Genomic DNA, 21,633 nt, shown 5'->3' with positions numbered 1-21,633 from the left:
GGGAGCAAGTCATAGAGTGGTGTGAAGATGGTCTATTTTTTTTTGTTTTTTGGTCTCCTTTGGGGAACTTACAGTAAGAAATACACTAATAACGAACAAAATTTAACTTTCCTCTTTACCTTTTTCGGTCTCCTTTTGAGGAACTTACTGTATGACGTAAATGAACTTTGTTCATTGTTGTGCTTTGTTTACAAGTTTTATTAGCACACACTGTAACACCAACATGTACAAGATTCTCGTTCTTTCTTTAAATTTGTAAATACTTCTTTTTAAAAAAAATGCAAAATTGCCCGGAAATGCTTCTATTATGCTATCTCTGAATAACTTTGAAAACAAGGAATTCATCTTTAATGTTTGTCTCGGTAACTGTTAGAACAAAACAGTAACTAGTGAATCAAGGTTACCAACATACACGCAAGTCATCTTTTCAGCCTATCCCAATCGCGAGAAATCAAGAACCTACAAGTCACAAAGAACACAAGTTATATGACTTGACTTTATTAAATTACAAATACTAAAATAAAAGAGAAATTTTTGAAGAAAAAAAAATTGTCTATCCGTGAAGAGATTGAAAGACTATAAGCAAGACAGAGAAACACTCAAGAATTCCAGTAGAAAACAAAATTCAAAAGAATTTATGGAAATAATGAGCATGCAGCTTTAAAATTGAATTGAGCAAATGTTCAAATTTTGGAATGAATGAAAAGGTAAAAGGCTAGCTGAATAAAATGAAAATAATATTTTAAACAACTTTGGGTTAGAGAAAAAGAAAGTGGATGAGAACAAAAGAAAAATAAGAAGCTTTGAAAAACTAAAGGTGTCCTAACATACGAAAAAGGAAGGACTAGGACAACATATAACAGATGAAAGGTAGGTTTTATGGGTATGAATGGGTGTTTCATGACCGAGCCCACGCCGAGTAATATTCTAAGTGGAAGTAAATTGTATATGCAAAAAATGAAAGGCTTGCAATCAGCTTTTCGCCTTTTACTAAAGAATACCGTGTGTTTGCCACTTAAAGCACCGTACGCCAATTTTTTGTAACAGGGTCTTTTTCAAAGACCCAACAATCTAAAAATTTATTTCTTTATAACAATTTTTTCCAGACCTTAGAATGCATATCCATAGACATCATTTTCATCACTGAATATGTAAAATGCTGACAAATTTGTCTTCGAAAGATGAAAATTCAAATTTTAGACTTGAAAAGTGAAAAAAGTGTGACAAATTCATTCATCTGTTAAATTTCGTTCGTTCCTGTTAAAGAAAGAGTCTACGTGATACATTCAGCAACGAATTTGTCATCACTCTACACATCCAGAGACGAAAATGATTATTTATCCAAAATATAATTTAATCTTCATATTTCTCTCTTTTTTAATCGTTGCAAACATTGCATTACAATAAACACTTAAAAAATAAAAAAACAAACATAATAAACATAATATTGATTAATAAAGCATAAGTTGTCTGTTGCTCTGAAATTTCTATTGTGACAACATTAGGTAGTAACAAAATCAAGTTGGATTTCATTTTTTTGTAAAGATTAATTTAATAGTTGTGCATTTTTGTTGGAGTCTCATATTTTAGGTAAAGTATTGTCATATTAAAAATTTCAGAGAAATAGACAGATTATGCTTATTAATTAATATTTTTGTTCTAACTTATGCTCGCTTTCCTATTTTTTCAAGCTAATGTTAAGCTTGTAAACGATTAAAAAAGAAGGAAGGAAGATAAAGATTAAATTATATTTTAGATAAATAGTTATTTTCGTCCTTAAATGTGTAAAGCGCGGACAAATTTATCCGTGAATGTGTCACGTAAGTTTTTTCGTTAACAGTAACTCACGGAAGTTAACAAATGGATAAATTTGTCTCATTTTTTTCATTTTCGGAAATGAATTTATCATCACACTATTCATTCACAAATAAAAATGACTATTTATCCTATAAAAAATTTATTCAGCCATCATTTTAACTTACACATGCCGGCAAATTTACGTAAGGGGGTTCATTTTACAAAGTATTTACGGGATGGGGTCTGTTTCAAAACAAATAACGGAGGGGGTTTGTTTTGTGGAGGAAACCGCCATTGCCACTGGCGGCATGGCTCAACCCGCCATTGCCAGTGGCGGCAAAGGAGGAGAGAAGGGTGTATTGTCACTAGCAGTGGCGAGATATGGCCACGTAGGATGGAGAGAGGAGGGTGTCGCCAATGGGAACGGCGACACACCCAGCTGAAGCCGCCAGTCCGACTGGCGATATGGCCCACGTGGGACTCGCCCACACGGCTGGCGAGACAGCCTGTGTCAGCCTGGGTCTCGTCCACAGGACTGGCGAGACACTCCCACCCCATTTCAGCTTTTCCTTTTCGTTTTGGCGGGACAAAGCTGTATTTTATCAGCTAGGGCACAGCTAGGGCACTGTTAGGACACGTTATTTTATCAATTCTAGGCCATTGTTAGGGCAGATTTTTGCTTCAGAAGGATGCAGTAATAGCAGGTCTAGGCATGTGGAGGTAACATGTATTCAGAAGCATGCAATAGCAGCAGGTGTAGGAGGTGACATGCGCTTTAATGGCGTGTAACGTTCCATGTGTAGCTTCAGTTTGTGTAAATTTTCTTTAAATAGAGTAAACTTCCAACGACACTTAACACTCAAAAATTTAACATTGAAGAGAGTATCAGTGTGGAAGAGGAAGAAAAAGTTTCATTTGAAGAGAGTATTTTGAAGTTTGCTGCTTCTATATAGTAAGGATGCTTTATATTTATTTAAATAAAGTCTTCTTTTCTTTTATTTCCTTTTGTAACAAATATTATGATTAGAATCAAATTTGAAACTTAAATTTAAGTGTATTAATTTTGTAAATTAGACGTTAAATTTAAAAATTATTAGTAATAATTATTTGTAAGCCTTTCCTTTCAAAATCGGACGTGAAGGTTTCCTTTCATCCGGCTCAAGTAGTTATACCAAATAAAAAAAACAAAGGGTTTTCACTTTCAAAATCTATAAAAAAAACTCTAATCTAAAAGAAAAAGGTTTACTCTTTACTCAAGTTCTCAATAAATACCAATCAACATTTCATTGACATATTTTTTTTTTATTTTCTTAATTATTTATCCAATTCTCAATTAAGGCAGAAATGAAATGAAAAGTAAAGTTCTTGAGTAGTCTACTCCCCTTCGAATGCGGAATCTTCAAAAATTGATTAATTAAATTAATTAAATAAAAGAGTATCCCGAAATTCATAAGAGATTTATTTGTCTATGTATCATTCCATTCGATCTTTTTGTTAATGGATTTTGGGTCTGAAATATTATTTGACATATAATTTAATTTAAGACAAAAACTAATTAGATGTTATTTCTTAAGTATTTTGTGGTTTGTTTTGAGTAGGAAGTTTCATTTTACTTGTAATAAAATTTAGTATAAGTTAAAAAAAAGAAATTGGATTTGTAATTATAAAAACAATAAGAAAAATATTACCAATTTTAAAAGTCCCGTCATTTAAATTTATTAGCATAAAAACTAGCATGAGAATAACAATTTTTTGGTTACTATATTTATTAGTAATTTATTGATTTTTAATAATGTTAAAAGAACTTTACTTGGATTTATAGATTATTTTATACTTTATGGTAAATAAGAAAAATATTGAGACAACAAAGTAGCACTAGATGAGGTCTAATACTTCTTCACTTTTCGAAAAATAATAGGTGAATATTCTATGTGTCCAAGCGATCACTAGTGCCAAAAATTAAAAAAAATTAGTTGAATTAATTCTTTAACACTCACTAATTTTCTATGTCTTTGTTTTTATGGCATATATAATATTAGTTATTATACTTTAATTGTATATAGTTTTATCTGTTTGTCTCACTAAGTTTCAAATTAGTTGTTCACCGAGTATTTTTTTTTTTGCCTTTCATAGGAAGTTCATACGTGGTGCATGTAGTTAATTAACCATTGAGACTATTGAATGGAGATGGAGAACAATTAGGCCTTATTTGTCTCTCCTCCAGTCCTTTATATAGAGAGTATACTTTCCTACTAATTTTGTCATATATATATATATATATATATGATATATCCTTCATTACGGAACATATCTCATTTGAGTTAATTAGTACTGAAAAATGGCTTCGAAGATACAAATATTACCAGTCGTAGGCGTGGTGGCCATGTTCCGTCTGAAATAATTTTAAGTGTAATCCTTTCATTTATAACCCTTCCATTTTGTGTAGTTTAAGTTTAATAGAGGAAGCAAATAAATATTTAATATTTGTATCATCGACAGAATATTTAATTGAAGTAATAATTTTATTTGTTAGACTAAAATTTTAAGGTATAGTTTAAGTGAATTAATTTTTTTAATTAGAATTTTTATTATAAAATTAGTATGAGTAATTATTTATTTTAACAAAGACTATTGTTATGATTAATTATTTTTAATTTTGTTGATGTAGGTATATCATGAATTCAATTATTACATTCTTGTATTTCAACGGAAGAGTATATGAAGACAATGATGGTGTAATATTTGAAGGCAGTAAAAAAGCGATTCAGATTAAACGCGGAATTAGTTTCAATGCTTTGAAAAAAAAAATTGGAGATAAGGTAAAGTTAGAAAATAATGAAATTATTTCTACCATAAGTTGTAGATTTTTAGTTTCAGGAAAATATGTTGCGTTGCAAATTTGTGATGACGAAGATGTTGAAACTATGATCGAAAGTTTTCAACAACAACAACAAATGTCAGTTCTAGAATTGTACGTAGAAAAGGATGTTGCTGGGGGTTCTATGTTTCATGCTGCAAATTCTGTTACGTCATGTGGACGTAATGTATCTCATCATGAGTCGGAACTGCCAAGAAATATAAGCAATTTACATGTTGATGAAGATGATGATGATGATGATGATGATGATGATGATTATCTTGCATCTAACTCATACGTTGAAGAGTCTTTCGATGAAGATGATAGTGATGATGGAATATCTGATACAGACGATGAAGTCACTGACATCGTTGAACCAGTTTCAATTGTTCACCCAACCGAAGGTAAATGTTTGTGAAATGCAAAATTAGTTGAATACATCTATCTTTTTATGAGAATTGTATTTAATGGTAACTAAATAGGAGTAGTTTGTTGACGTGATTTTATTTTATAAATTATTAGGTGTACCAGAAATTCAAAATCCATTTTGGAATGATGCTAGCCATTATAATAATATCAATTGGAGTCATCCAGACGAGGAGGACATTTGTGGTCTGGACATGCCAACGACTTTTAATGTTGGACAAGAATTATATGTTGGCATGGATTTTGACAGTAAAGATGCGGTCAAAAATGCACTCAAACAATATGTGATGAAGGTGCATCAAAGTTTTAAGGTTGTTGAAACGAAATCACACAAATATATTGTTTGTTGCCCCAACAACACCGAAGAGTCTTCTTGCCCTTTTTATATGAGGGCAATTTTATCCAAAAAAACTGATGCATGGAAAGTGTCACAATGGGGTGGACCGCACACATGTCTAAATATGACTATGACACAAGACCATGAGAAGCTTGATTCAAATTTAATTGCGACTTGCGTAGTAGGTACGTTTTTTATGTTCATATTATCCTACTTTTGTGTTATTTGTTATTTTAATTTGTAATTTTATTTACTTATTTGAATTACAGGCATGATCAGAGAAGATCCATCAATAAAAATTTCTTTGATTCAAGAAAGGATAAATAGTGAATTTTCCTATAAGGTTTCATACAGAAAAGCATGGATGGCCAAACAAAAAGCGATTGCAATTGAATATGGCGATTGGGAAGAGTCGTATGCGAAACTCTCATCATGGCTAACACACATGCAAAATCATTCTCCTGGCTCTTACTTTCAAATACTACATGACGATTTTATTGTTGGTAATAGGGTGAGTCGCGAACATCGTCAATTTCATAGAGTATTTTGGACATTTGGTCAATGCAAGGAGGCTTTTAAGTACTGTAAGCCAATCATACAAGTTGACGGCACACATTTATACGGCAAATACCGTGGGACCCTGTTAATGGCCACATCGCAAGATGGAAATGGTGGTGTTCTTCCTCTAGCATTCGCCGTGGTCGAAGGCGAGACGCTAACAGCATGGTCATGGTTTTTGGCCCACTTGCGTGAACACGTCACAGATAAGAATGGAATTTGTCTAATATCTGATCGTCACGCGAGTATAAAGTCTGTTGTCGCTAATGAAGCACTTGGTTGGCAACCTCCCCACGGTTTTCATGTGTACTGTGTCCGACACATAGCCAGCAATTTCAATCGCAAATTCAACAACGCGAAACAAAAAGAGATGTTCAAGAAATTGGGTAAGGTTTATTTTATACATTAATTTAATTTGAGTTTCATGTCTATGTACAACTTTTGATGATAACAAATTTGATGCAGCGTACACTCCTTGCAAGCATGTGTTTGATCAAAACTTAGAAAAATTTCGTCAATTGAGTCCAGCCATAGCAAGATGGATTGATCGAATCTCAAAGGAAAAATGGAGCATGGCTTACGATACATCTAGACGACGATATGGTCACATGACAACCAACTTATCAGAATGTGTGAATAAGGTGTTGAAAGATTGTCGCAGCATTCCAATAACAGCGTTGGTCAAGTCAACATATAGTAGGTGCCGAAAGTACTTTGTTGATCGTGGTCGCCAAGCCCAAAGACAATTAAGAGAAGGCCAAGTTTATTGTTCTAAGCTTGTTACAGAACTTAGGAAAAATCAAGAACAAGCTTGTTCGCACATCGTTCGCGTGTATGATATTCACTCGACAAGGTTTGAAGTAGAGGAGACCTTCAATCCTATAACGCAACGTGGCGGACAAAAATGGGCAGTTAACTTGAATGGCCATTACTGTCAATGCGGAAGGTATTCTGCGCTTCACTATCCATGTTCACACATTATTGCAGCTTGTGGTTACGTGAGCATGAACTACTACCAATATATAGATGTTGTTTACACCAATGAGCACATCTTAAAAGCATACTCCGCACAGTGGTGGCCTCTTGGGAATGAAGCGGCAATTCCTCCTTCTGATGAGGCATGGACACTAATCCCTGACCCAACTACAATTCGTGCGAAAGGTCGGCCAAAATCAACAAGGATAAGGAATGAGATGGATTGGGTCGAACCATCTGACCACCGACAAAAATGTAGTAGATGTGGAGCTGAAGGGCACAATAGGCGTCGATGTCCAATGCAATCTGACCGTGGGAGTAATTCATTTAATTGATTTATGTATGTTACATGCCTGACTTGTATTGCTTTAGGTTTTGTTCAATGTATTTACTTGTTGATCTTCAATGAAATCGTCAGTTACTTTTTGTTGAATGTGTGCTTCTAATGAAATAAAATTACATTTAGAAGTTGAAATAAATGGAGTGGATCAATCGAGGTTGAGTCACATTGGTGTTGATCGTTAGTTAGAAACGTTAGTGTCTAAGTATTTTGTCTTAGTTTTTTATTTGAAGGGTGAGGGCTAAGTTCTTTTTATTTTATGGTTAGGGCTAAGTTTTTTATTTTAGGGTTAGGGTTAATTTTATAATTGTATGGGGTAGGGTTAGGCCTTATTTTTTATTTGTTAGGGGTAACTTCAAAATTTTTAGAGGTTAGGGTTAGTTCGTAGTTGTTAGGGGTTAGGGGTTAATTTTTTTATTTGAATGGTTAGGGTTAGTCCGTATTGTTTTAGGGGTTAGGGTTTAGTTCTTATTTTTTTTAGGGTTTAGTCTTTATTTTTATTTGAGTTGAAGTGTTATGGTGTAGTTCTTAATTTTGAGGGATTAGGGTTTAGTTCCTAATTATGAGGGGTTAGGGTTGAGTGCTTATTTTGTTGGGGTTAGGGCTAAGGTTGTTTATTTTTGGGTTTAGGGGGAATTTTTTTATTTTAGTGGTTAGGGTTAATTTTTTTATTTGAAGGGTTAGGGTGTAGTTCTTATTTTTGAGGGGTTAGGGCTAAGTTTTTTTATGATTTAGGGGTTAGGGTTAAGTTTTTTATTTGAAGGGTCAGGGTTTAGTTCTAATTTGTTAGGTGTTAGAGTTTAGTTCTTAATTTTTAGGGGTTAGGGCTAAGTTCTTCTTATTTTATGGTGTATGGTTAATTTTTTTATTTGAGGGGTTAGGGTTGAGTGCTTATTTTGGAGGGGTTAGGCTTATTTTTTTTATTTAGGGTTAGGGTGTATTTCTGAACATTTTAGGGTTAGGGTTAAGTTTTCTTATTTTAGGGTTTAGGGTTAATTTTTTTAATGTGTACTTCTAATGAAATAAAATTACATTTAGAAGTTGAAATAAAATTTGTTTTTTTTAATGTGTACTTCTAATGAAATAAAATTACATTTAGAAGTTGAAATAAAATTTGTTTTTTTTAATGTGTACTTCTAATGAAATAAAATTACATTTAGAAGTTGAAATAAAATTTCGTTTTTTTAATGTGTACTTCTAATGAAATAAAATTACATTTAGAAGTTGAAATAAACTTTATTTTAGGGGTTAGGGTTAGTTCTTATTTTTTAGGGTTAGGGTTAGGTTTTTTATTTTAGGGTTAGGGTTTAGTTCTGAACATGTTAGGGGTTAGGGTTATATTTTTATTTTAGGGGTTAGGGTTAGTTCTTATTTTTTAGGGTTAGGGTTAGGTTTTTTATTTTAGGGTTAGGGTTTAGTTCTGAACATGTTAGGGGTTAGGGTTATATTTTTATTTTAGGGGTTAGGGTTAGTTCTTATTTGTTAGGGTTAGGGCTAGGTTTTTTATTTTAGGGGTTAGTTTTTGAGTTTTATTTGGTTTACGGTTCATTGATTATTATAGTTTGATACGCGACATAAATATTATCCATAAGTAAGCCTTAATAAACTGAATATCATACATTACGCCATGAATGTCAAATTACAAATATACAACAAAGGCTTAATAAACGAAGACATGCAAATCATTCATTTTGGTGTCCGTGATGTCGTGAGGATGTGCCACATGGTCGATCCCATCTTCGTGCTTGGCGATCAGGATTTCTTCTGCCCCGATGCCTCCCCGCTTCTTCTTCGTCAGCCTCCGCAGAAAATGCGTGCCGCAAATCAACACCGAATAAGTCACCCGTATTAGGTATTTGTCCCGGTACATTCCATTGTGTTCCTAACGGGGCATTAGGTGTTGGAATTGGGCCATGATATTGCTGTGAAGGGGTCATTGTGGGCCATGAAAAATGAGCTTGTGTTTCCGCAACACCACCGAACGATTGCTGGCTTGCAGAAGTATCAGTGTGATGACCCTGAAAAGGATATTGATACATCTGGGTCGGATACTCAGCAAATGTTTGTGGCGTGTAATACATTCCATGGCCACGCTCCGCCATTTGTTGGGAATATTCTTCCGCTTCAACAATGTCCCTTCTTCTGTCTATCCCCTGAGTTTCAATACTTGACTGAAGCATGTGAAACTGTTGTGCAGGAAATTGACGCTCTGATGCGGGACCATGTGACACTGGCTCAGTGACTCTCTCTTGCTCTTCGGATAAAATTGTAATTTTTTCCACATAAGGCACGAGATCATCAAATGTGCATGTATTCCTCCCTTGAGGAGACACCATGTATTGTAATGCCTCCGCAACTTCACCCTGCATTTATAAGGGTAAGAAAATTAATGGCCATCATTAAATAAAAGTTCAAGTTAAAATTTGAAAAAAATTTAAAAATACCAATGTAGCCGTCTTTGCATTTGCTGGGTCAACAAACATCTTTGTCTTTCGCCTATACCAGACCATGTAGTCCGAGTTAAAACTCAATAGGCCTTCTTGTCGGGGATAAGCGTCGACCCTAAATGCATGGCGATTATTCCACTGATCAATCATTGGGGCGAACAATTGCCCCCAATTTTCGTCATGTTTCCCTTTCAATGTTATGCCATGAATGTTTAAGGGTTGTGAAGGAGACTCTGGAATTGGCTGTTGCATCCCAAATTGTCTCAATACTCTGTCCGGTTGGTGCCACTCAATAACTTGGAAACAAATTAGTGGCACCACCGCGTACCACGCGAGACTTCCGACTAAACAAACGGGAGGCAACAGTGATATTACGGTTGATGGGTACGGCTCCCACACAAACTGCATATAACAACATAGTTATGAACATTTTAGTAAAATAACACATATAATTTTTTATTTTACAAATAGAATAACATCTTCTTACCTCATGACGTTTCATAATATCTAACTTGCGACGAAAAACTCTCACATCATCATTGCCGATATGTTGGTTTCCACGTCGCAGCCACCTACAAAGATTAAAATTTAATATATGCTAAAACCATTTATTCTATTGAAATGAAAGACGCTGCTAAAAATTACTAACCTATGCCCCAGTGGTGTATTTTCTACTTGGGAAGGAGTCCTCTTTGGAGCCAAGGTTGGACATCGTTCCCATGCCCACATTTGTAGTAAGATGCACATACCTCCGATTGATTTAGTTTTATAATCGGTGGCATTGCACATCTCTCTGTATAGAAAACCAAGTACGGCAGCTCCCCATGCATATCTGCCACATTCTTCAAAGTCACGTAAAAATTGAAGGTATCTTAGCGAAACTTTGTTACTGCTTTTATCAACGAACAAGACACCTCCAATGAATCTCAATATCCATGCACGGGCAAACCTTCGTACTTGTTCTTCGTCGTCGTCATTATTTATTTGGGCAAAATGGTGAGCCAGCCAACTTAATTTCACCACACTACCTCTAATTTCATCTTCTTGTGGTCTGACTCCCAATAATTCCTCACATAAATCAGCCCAATCAAGATTTGTTGGACCGATTAATGGTAAACCATCCACACTTATACCTAACAATACAGAGACGTCTTGGAGAGTAATAGTACATTCTCCGCATCTCATGTGAAAGGTATGTGTTTCCGGCCTCCATCTTTCTATCAGAGCACTAATTAATGAGGCATTTATTTTTAAGTACCCCATCTTGATAATCCAAGCGAAACCAGATTGTAGAAGAAAAGGAAAAATTTGCTCGGGAATTTGTTCTTCCCCTTGATACGTGGGGACAGCTCGTCTGATATGTAATTTCCTATCTTCTTCCCCATTCCAAACATGTTCTGAAACATGTTTAGGTTGCATCCATAATACATCAGCATCGATGGGGCCAGACTTAATGTTAACATGTGATGAAGATGATGATGAAGATGCCATTGCTACTACAAAAAAAAATATAATACATTATTTGTAGATAATATAAATTAAATTAAACTACACACATTTATAAAAACATTATTAAATATATAACAATAAATTTGAAAAAAATCAAACTGGCCAATTTTTAATATATTCTATACATAATTATTTATTTACGTGTAACATGCTTAATATTATAAAAACTAAAAATATATGTCTACCTAAAATTTACAAATATGTACGCTAATATTAATTTATACCTAATATTTCTACCTTATCTAATATTACGTGTGTGCCTAATATTTCTAAGACTAATATTAAGTGTGTCGGAACGTTTGACTGTGACTTACTAAAATATCATATATATACTACAAACTAACCTTCAAATATATACTACAAACTAATAACAACATACTTATTTTTATACAAACCTAGACTCGATCTGAAATTATGGTTTTTACAATGTGTGCTTGTCTGATCCATTTATTTTATTAAAATAAGCACTTTTAATGAATAAATTTAAACAAATAAACTCGTAATAGTTGTGTTTAAAATAAATAAAGAAATTTTAAAAAAATATTAGTGATAAATACAAACTCCATGCATTCACCACTAAAATATCAAAGAAATATTTTCTAACTTTACTAATATTTTCATCATAAAAACCAGCCAACCATATCATTTGGTAATAGATCATTAATGAAATTAGACAATGCAATTCAAATTGTCATTTGTCAATCATGTTTTACATGGTCAAATATATACTACAAACTAATAACAGCATACTACAAACTAATAACAGCATACTTATTTTTATACAAACTAACCTTCAAATATATACTACAAATCTAAAAATATATACTACAAACTAAATAATATTTTTTTACTAACTAACCTAACCTACTCTTCAACTATCCGTTACTACATAAAAATTAATAACAGCATACTTATTAATTTATTAATAATAATAACTAACCTAACCTTATAATACCTATTAATCTTAATTAACCTAAACTTACAATACCTATCTAGCTAACCTATTATTTTAAAAATATTAACAAACAGAATATATAAATCATAAAATATAAATATATAAATGTTATTTAAAAAAATCACTTACCAGACAATTAGGAATTATGAACTATGGAAGAAAAAAACTCAGCAAAGGCAAAGCACCAACAGCACCAAGAACACTCTAAGAAATTTAAGAACGGAGAAAAGCAAAGGTAAGGAAAGCAAAGATAAGGTAGAAGTGAATCCAAAGTTTTACGTTCATGTTATTTTATAGAAGAAAAGCGTATACAATGGTCAAATCCTACTCTGCATCCCTAAACAATGTTGCTGCATCCCTAAACAATGGAGCAGAACTGAAAAGCTGGAAGGTACCCAGTCCTGTGGACGAGACCGAAGCTGGCAGGCCCGTGAAGCAGGCTGTCTCGCCAGCCGTGTGGGCGAGCCCGTGAAGCATGTCTCGCCAGCCGTGTGGGCGAGTCCCACGTGGGCTATATCGCCAGACGGACTGGCGGCTCCCTCCTCTCTCCACCTACGTGGCCATATCGCCACTGCTACTGGCAATACACCCTTCTCTCCTCCTTTGCCGCCACTGGCAATGGCGGGTTGAGCCATGCCGCCAGTGGCAATGGCGGTTTCCTCCACAAAACAAACCCCCTCCGTTATTTGTTTTGAAACAGACCCCATCCCGTAAATACTTTGTAAAATGAACCCTCTTACGTAAATTTGCCTACACATGCCACGATTCAGCCCCTTACACTTCTCTTTACATTCTGGTTTTGGTTTTTTACTTTTTACTGATACAGAAATTGTTGGCTTGCTTTTCTGCTTTTCACTCAAGGAACTGTGTTCTAGTTCCCTAACATTCTACATCAAACTCTGTATATAAGACTGAATTTAAGTTCATATATATATATCCATCTATTACATGGACCTCTACCAGTCATATTCTTCCAGTTTTAGCAAAAGGTACACAACATCCTCTCTTTTATATCTAATAGTCAAGTGTCAATATCTTATTCATCCGCTCTCATGGGTAATCAATAAGGCCCATGGCTTAAGGCGGTGACTTGCACTTAGGAGGAAGCAGGGCCGTGTACAGATATTTTGGGGTCTAAGACAAAAATGTTAAAGGGGTCTTTTTTTACAAAAATTTTAAAGAGACTTAGTATATTATATAAAATATTAATTTTTATATTAATCTTCTAGCTTTTTTAGCTGCAAGGGCACCACGTTGAGATTCAATTAGCTTTTTTTATCAAGGGCACCACATTGAGATTCAATTAGCTTTTCAACTTTTCATTTTTTTTCTTCAATTTTTCATAACCAGATTCATACTTTCTATTTGACATTTTCTTTTGTAAATAATCAAAATAAAAAAAATTAACTAAATATTAAAGAAATCTAAACAAAGTAAACTCTAAAATAAATTCTAAAATAAATATAGAAAATGATGATCGATGAACAGAATGATAGAACCTGGAATTGGAAACAGACAGATTTTGTTGTTTAGATGTTGTGTCAGGCGCAAGGGTGCTATGTGATACGTGTTGTATTGCTGCGTACCTAGAGTCATGCCCGTGAAATGAATCGTTCCACCAATCCACCGGATGGAGATGAAAGGCTCCGTACGCGGGACGCCGAGATGTATGCGGTTTATAGGCATTCAGAATCCAAGCGATGTCAAATCCAGAGAGGTTGAGCCGCGGAAACAAAGTTTGATCAATAGACAATAAGTTTCATTCAAGGGAAGGAGAATAATAGATTTTTTTATGAACAGAAGATGAGGAGATGAAAAAACGTGAAGAATGGAGTCGAGAGTGAGGTACGTTAGTTAGGGAATTGGAATGGGTTAAAGGAAAGTTAATAGGGATTTACTTTTTTGGGATAAATAAAATACTTTAAATGACATTAATTGTGATATTGGTTAATTTTTAAAAAGATAATATTGATTGACTAATTTTTAGGAAAAAGAGAGATTCTAAATTATTTTATTTTGATCAGTTAAAATTTATTAATAATTAGTAATAAAAAAATTTTAGGGACCTAAATTTTTTTTTTTAGGGGCCTTAGATGCCTAATTTACCTTACATCTTACACGGCCCTAGGAGGGAGCCTACATCATAATTTGTGGCATGGGGGCTTGCGTTTGCGCGCAGCCCCTTCCAAATCTATGTTAGAGTTCTTTAATGTTGTTCTTGCATTTTGGTTATTTCATGTTCATGATTTGTTTATCCATGATTTCTAGGATTTGAACATTATGTTTGTTGTGTATACAGACAGTTAATGTGATTTTTTTCATAATTGTTGTGCCAGGATATATTCTGGTTGGCAATTATGAATTTCGGTGAGAACCTACCACTTGGCACTATATCATTGGTAATATATTCTTGCGTATTTATGAAATTATAGATGTTTTTCTAACATGATATATTCGCGTATACATGAAATTATTTAACTTCCCATGATGTAGCTACAGTTTCTATCATAATTATTTGCGGTTCATAATTCCATGTTCGTAGTATAGATGATAAGGAAAAGAATCGGTAGGTGATTTGTGGTTCATACATTAAAAAATCATTCGAATAGTATCCGAATTCAATCTTTAGTCACTGTATAAATCAGAGGATTAAAACAAAAAATATGTCAAACAGGCACCCAATCTATTTTATGGCTATACTCGAAACCTTTATGTCCGTGCATACCTCTATTTGAATCTTAGGTGGTATCCACCCAATAATGAGCCGTGTGATATGCAAATATCTTAAATCTATCTTAGGTGGTATATAAATTCAATTTATTTTAAGAAAATGTCTTAAATTTCCAAAAAAAAAAACAATACAAAGTATTATCATACACTGACCACTCTAATTCCAAGGTGTGCAAACTCTATGGCAGGCATATTTCTTCCATATTTAGCTTCACCTTACCGGAGCATGATTTCGTTGTGTCAAAATTTCCCACTAAATTACATGGTTCCACAAGTAGCCAACTAGAAAATGCCCACGTTACAAAAACTAAGATAAAACAATAAGTGTGTTTTGAGATAAGAAATAATCTTCTAAAATGAATTTGTTTTGACTTTTAAGATGAAAAAAGATAAGATGTTCATTCAATCATTCATCCTTGAATTTTAGTGAATTAAGATTCCGATTTAAGAATATAAACAACCATAAGCTCAAAAACCTATTTTTGAGACTTGCAAAAATAAAATGAACCCCAAGAGCTCAAAAACACTTGTAGAAGTTTATTAGGCCTTAACTATTTGGAAGAAATATTTATCAAAAAGTCTTGAAGCGGCATTAAAAGGATAACAATGTAAAGTGGACAGTGGGCAGTGGGGTTTTAAATGATGCTAATGCCATTGAAAACGTAATCACATGTGAAATGTCTATTACCAATGAAATATCAGTCACATGCAAAACAGAATCAGAAAAGTCTATCATACTTTAATAATAACACAGTGACAAATGATTGAAAATAACAGAGGAATTGTCCTTGTAGCTACTTTACATTACTATGGCTAAAAAGTGATCAGAGCACTCTCAAAATTGGTTATCTTTTAAGCAATTTAGCCAACTAGGATCACTAACTTGTCCCAAGTTGATCTATTCCTTTGCATGACAATGACACAATTTCTCCATGGAAGTAGAAGCTTAAGAGTAGTGGTAATCTTAAAATGCACAATATAAATCAAATGATAAGGAACTGGTCCCCTTAGTGAATGAAAGAGAGTTTCTTAGCTTTGGCGAGAACCTTTGTTTTCTATCTTGTGAAAAGGAATCTAGGTCCAAAATGTCCCAATACAAATAAATGGAATACCCGTGAGTGACTCCACTACAAACAAAGGTAGCACAGAGGGTCCACCAACTGTGGCAGATTGCACAAGTTCCTCAAACTTGCAGTCTTTTTTTGGGTAGTAAAGTGGGGTGACAACAAAATCATATAGAAAATAGAAAGAACCAAAGGAAGAAATGTGTTCCATGATAAATGTATCAAAACCTAATTTAAGAAGCACAATGATAATAATACAAACCCCAGTTTTCAGTCGCAAGATGCAACATGAGCAAATTTGAGTGTTGGAAAAAATATGAATCCCTCAACTTGGTTTTCCTGCCAACAAATCTTCAATGCTCTCTTCATTTTCCTAAATCTTTTAATTATAAAATGTGGAATCAGAAAACTGAAAATCCTAGTCTGAGAATAAATAAAGCATTATCCTAGAGTGCATAATGTTAAATATCTCTCCCACTCACCTGCACAACCCAAAAACAAAACCAAATTATATAATACATCTCAGCCAGCCAAAATAAAATCATCCACACTTATCCAATACCTGAAAAGTACTCTAATAAATAGTCATTTTACTAAACCACCTCGACTTCTATTGTTCCGGTCATTTCAGAGACCAAAACCTAACACCAGCATTCTCAATAGTCAATGAAAGTGAAAGTCCAATCTCTTTCTTTCACATGAATTCCATCTGGTCCAAATTACATTGACCATAGTCTCAAATAATTTACCTCATTAGCAAGTACCGAGACATGTTGCTGAAACTTAACGTTACAAGGATAGTACAGTAGTTAGGAGCTCAAGTGTTTTACTGCTAGCACATGAGTGGAATGACGTGTCACTAACTAACTCTACAAAACTATACACATAATAGATGCCATGCACTTCATATAAATAGTATAAGGTGGAGAGTTCTTGTGAAACTAAGTCTCTTCAAACCTAAGAAAAATGCCACAGTTTGTGGAAAAGTTCATCACCAAAATAATACAACACACCGCCCCTCTCAAATCATAAGATTTTGCTTTCTCCTTGACACCAACAAAATAAAGCATGCATAAACCCACCATCCTTGCCACAAGCAACACAAAAGAGATGGCTGGATTTCCACCTGTGGAAATAGGCACCAGAGGCACAGTTGGATCCCTTCTAATGCAAGAAATTGAGTACTATAGCCGGCAGGAATTCAATTCCCAAGACTGGTCACAGAAGAACAAGTCTCAAACTATCAACATGGGTTCCTCAGTTAGTACTAATTCCAGACCAACAACTGTATCCAGAGTAGAAAGTACAAAGAAAAAGCAAAGTAGCAAGCTCCTACCAAAGATGTGTTCTGTGGTCGATGTATCTGACAACAGTAAGCCAAAGGGGACCTCTGCTTTCAGCTACAAGAACCTGAAGTCTGACATAAAACATCACCCTTAGGTAATGCTCTCAGAGAGCTTAGAGAAACCCAACTTCTTGAGAGAATTTGTTATAGGGGTAGCCCAAGTTTTATCTACATAGCCACATTTGATGTCCACTACTTCAACAATTTTAGATTTTTTCTTCTTATCCTTTTTCTTCGTAACTGGACTTGTCTCCAGTGGAAGGTTCTGGTAACCAAGAATGGGTATTTGATGGGTATGTTTGCCATTAAGTTTTGTTTTGGGGCCAATCCCAGGACTTATATGGTTTAAGATGCTACTACTTCTGCTGCTGCTACTACTGCTGGCTTCAAATGATTTTCTTGGTTGTGGTCGTTTTGGCGTAGCACTACCACTCGAAACTGAAATTCGAGGTTTACTTGTTGAAGATACTTCCTGGTGTGGAACAGAAGACATCTGATCCAATTCCCTTGTCATCAACAAGCTGATTGTTCCAGTGGTTCCTACTGTGACAGCTCCTTTGTCACCCTTGGTATCTTCCATGCTCCTCTTAGCTCCAATCAAAAACCCAAGTGTTCAAAGCTTTTGAGAAGGATATTGCCAGAAAATCTGGTATACATGTAAATAGTGCATTCAAATAAATCAAAATCAGTAACTCCTAGTCTTCTATTTACCAATTCGTGATTGAAAGATGAAAATTTCCAGCAGAGTTTACAATACATGCAAATAGCATATGCAAACTATAGCAAGTAGTAAGTAGCTCTAGTTTACCATTTAACAATTCATGATTGAAAGTAAATGGCAATAATGAACAAATAACTGATGAGCAACATATCATACAGCAAGCAAGAGGGGCAAGAAATATGAATCGGTGTAAGGTTTCACCAGGTTCACAATAGAAAAGCATCACATCAGCCACAGAATTCAAATGATATTATCCCCCACTTGACTACAAGAAATATTTTGAGATGCAAATCACAAAATAAGGAAACCATTTTCCATAAACAGCAAAATTGAGTAGGGCAAGCAAACAATGCATGCTTTATTGGGTGAAACAAACACAAATTTAAATGCACATTGCCATGATACATCATGTGGCAGCCTCTCAACCACAAGACACATACCACAAATCAGTTTGCGAATGCCAGCTAGAATCATCTTCATGCATGTATGACCATGGGATAAAGGAAATAAAAATAATGATATTTTTCAATAAAAAATAAAAAAAGAATGAAGAGGTACAGAAATAAACCCAAAAGGACCACCAACCCAAAATGGTTAGGATGATGCAGAATCAAATCTACTAAAAATCATCCAATCTTTAAAGGGACTACGTTAGCAGAATCCAGAAAAGGGTATCAACTTCACCAAAAGACTTGGAAATCAAACACACACACACACAAAAAAAAAAAAAAAAAATCCTAGTCTGAGAATAATAAAACTACTAGTTTGATCCTACTACCTAACCATACATTGTAAATGCAAATCACAACATAGGTAAGTTCAAAAGGAGTGGAAATAAGGTTAGCTACCTTACTCAGAACTCAGAAGCATTAGAGTGCAGTCCTTAACACAGCTCCTCACATTTCAAATTTGAAAACTTGAAACTGACCCAGATGATAAGCTTTTCTCACATAAAAGAGAAAGGGGAAAGAAAAAGATAATCTTTTTGCAGATTAGAATCTGGGAAAATGAAGGTTTGGTTTATATGCAAAAATAGGACAAAATGGCTTACAGCCAAAATAGTTTTTTTTTTCCCTAATAAAAAACAAAGAAAGAGACAAAATCATATCTAAATCCAACTTTAAGACAAACTTTTTTGTGTCTCTACATCGCAGTGTGTCGGATTCTCTGTTGTTTGTTTGACAATCATCATTATAGGCGCCGCGGGGTTAAATTTCAAACCAAATGTTCACATTCTCACCCTGTTTTGTAACCAAAATAAGTAAATATATTCTCACTGTCTTGATAATGAATTAATGGTATGCTTACTATTTTTAAATATTATAAATTGTATGTTAAGTATTAAAAAATTAAACCAGTGTTTAAATGTTATTACTTTTAAAAAAATATTATTTTGTGAATTATTTTATAATTGTTATTAGCATACAATTTTTATTTTTAAAAAAATAGTGCGTCTTTTAAAAAGATAGGGTCAAGTTATGCAATTCTACCATTTCAATTTAAAAAAAAAAAAACAGTTTTTTTTTTAGAGTGAATCCTTATTTCTAGGGAAGTGTCACTATTTTAATCTTTTAAAAAAAATAGTACTTATTATTTTAGTTATTTTATTATAAAATAGCAACGTTTCTTTTTGTTAAAAATAGCATTTATTTAATCTTTATAATAATTAGACTAAATTATAATTTTTCTTTTTCTTTTTTTCAAAATCGGTATTTTTTATCCATGTGTAGGAATTGATCCCATGACATTTAACACAATAACAAAGCAATAAATCACTTTGTGACTTGCTTTCTTTGATTATTTTTATAAACAGTATTTTATATGTGTCATTTTAGTATTTTGATTAATTTACATATTTTTATTTAAATTTTACCTATTTAAAAATTTAATTTCATAAATTAGTATATAAATTATTTTCATAAATTATTAATATAAAAGCAAAAATGTACTTTTGATCCCTATATTTAAATAATCTAAAAAATTTAAAACTAAAATTTTATTAATTTTTGTAATCAGAATCAAATTTTGTATAATTTATATATTAAAATAAATTTAAATAATATTTAAAAATTAAATAAATAATTTATATATTAATTTATATAATTTTATTGATTTAGATAATTGGAATAAAAAAATCTATTTATTAAAGAAATTTTTATAGTTAAAATGAAAATATTAACATGTAATTTTTCTAAAATAAATATTAAAAATTTATTAATTTATATAATTTTAATAAAAATTATTTTAATATTAAAATTATTTTACATAATTTGTATGAATTACATAAAATAATTTACATATTAATGGATGGAATTATATTGATTTATGTAATTAGAGTAAAAAAATTATATAGTAAAATCATTTACAAAACATGTATAAATTATATAAAATAATTTATGTAAATAATTTACATATTAATTTATGAAATTCAATATAAATTAATAAAATTAAAATAAAAATATATAAATTATTCAAGATAAAAATATGTAAAATGATAGAAAATAAAAGTAAAAAGATTTTATATATTAAATAATTTTTTTTAATTTATAAATTTTTATAATTGAAAAAACTAATAATTGTTGACGATGTAATCATACATAGAAAATATTGTTTATAAATTAAGTAAGCAAAGTAATTTGGATTGTGGTTTATTTCCTTATCATTGTATAAAATGTTATAAATCTTAATCAGATAATATTTTTTATGTTTTACTTTAATTAATTTCTTGTCATATAAGTGTTGCATCAACCGTCTACTTATAAATGTGATGTCAACTTTAATATATTATGTAAAATTTAACATTTCACTTTGAACGATTAACTAACAATTAACATACCAAAATTGTTTATTCTGAATAATTTTAAAAAAATGAAAATTAAATATCTAATTTAAAAATAGGAAGAAGCAAAATAACTGATTTAAAAATATAAGAGGACAAATAATTAATATAGTTAGTTTCTGAATCATAAAAATAGTTTCAATTTAATCTTTCAATCATATATAATTATTAATAATAAAAAATATCTTATTTGATATACACATTTTCTAGATAATTTTACTTTCCATCAGTTTTATTTTTTTAACAACTGACACATTACCTTTTAGTTAGTTACTCCTTTTGTACTTTTTCTAACTTCTAAACCTTTCTACTTTCTTTTATTTTATTTTTATTTAAAACATATAGAGAGGCACGCAATGCCTCTCTTCCCCTAATATAATATAAAGTTAATATTGAGTTAACTCTACAACTAAAATAGTAAATTAATTTAAGACCCGTATATTTTCAAAGTTGAGTAGAATTGATTTTAATTGAACTATTGAATATAATTGGAAAGTGTATATAATATCAATCATAAATGTACACTGCAACATGTGTTTTTTTATTATTCAAAAGTACATGAATTAATTTTCCAACGATCAAATAAAAATAAACTTTATTTCTTAATATCAAATAGAACAACATTTTTTACAAATAGAAGATTAAATTTAGATAATAAAAATAGAAGATTAAATAGCTATAATATCAAATTGATATATGAGACCAAGAACCGATTAGGCCACTGGTAGACCTA

The 21,633-nt window shown here is 32.5% G+C and overlaps 2 protein-coding genes and 1 pseudogene across 2 annotated transcripts; 1 reads left to right on the top strand and 2 right to left on the bottom strand.

The window, feature by feature from the left end:
- Positions 1-942: 942 nt before the first annotated feature.
- On the top strand, positions 943-1,066 carry LOC114397820 (annotated as a pseudogene).
- Positions 1,067-8,804: 7,738 nt separating this feature from the next.
- LOC114396078 (serine/threonine-protein phosphatase 7 long form homolog) lies at positions 8,805-11,028 on the bottom strand. The gene is made up of 4 exons (XM_028357968.1): positions 10,387-11,028; positions 10,225-10,309; positions 9,735-10,139; positions 8,805-9,653 (listed from the first exon to the last, which is right to left on the bottom strand). Exons 1-4 carry the CDS (start codon positions 10,998-11,000, stop codon positions 8,973-8,975), a joined length of 1,785 nt encoding a protein of 594 aa, XP_028213769.1. The 5' UTR covers positions 11,001-11,028; the 3' UTR covers positions 8,805-8,972.
- Positions 11,029-17,431: 6,403 nt separating this feature from the next.
- LOC114396912 lies at positions 17,432-17,920 on the bottom strand. The gene has a single exon (XM_028359078.1). The coding sequence runs from the start codon at positions 17,918-17,920 to the stop codon at positions 17,432-17,434; it is 489 nt and encodes a 162-aa protein (XP_028214879.1).
- Between the last annotated feature and the right edge of the window lie 3,713 nt (positions 17,921-21,633).

The sequence above is a fragment of the Glycine soja genome, chromosome 18 (genome assembly GCF_004193775.1).
Source record: "Glycine soja cultivar W05 chromosome 18, ASM419377v2, whole genome shotgun sequence".
NCBI lineage: Eukaryota > Viridiplantae > Streptophyta > Magnoliopsida > Fabales > Fabaceae > Glycine > Glycine soja.
The sequence above is the reverse complement of the archived record's forward strand: the minus strand, read 5'-3'. Positions and strand labels throughout refer to the sequence as shown.

What these genes read in the sequence shown, in the direction of transcription:
- LOC114396078 (XM_028357968.1), bottom strand. Translation starts at nt 11,000, where the DNA reads ATGGGGTACTTAAAAATAAATGCCTCATTAATTAGTGCTCTGATAGAA. An exon ending in AATACACCACTGGGGCATAG is followed by an intron (nt 10,310 to 10,386) that starts GTTAGTAATTTT and finishes TAATCTTTGTAG; the next exon opens with GTGGCTGCGACGTGGAAACC. An exon ending in ATGCAAAGACGGCTACATTG is followed by an intron (nt 9,654 to 9,734) that starts GTATTTTTAAAT and finishes TTATAAATGCAG; the next exon opens with GGTGAAGTTGCGGAGGCATT.
- LOC114396912 (XM_028359078.1), bottom strand. Translation starts at nt 17,920, where the DNA reads ATGGAAGATACCAAGGGTGACAAAGGAGCTGTCACAGTAGGAACCACT.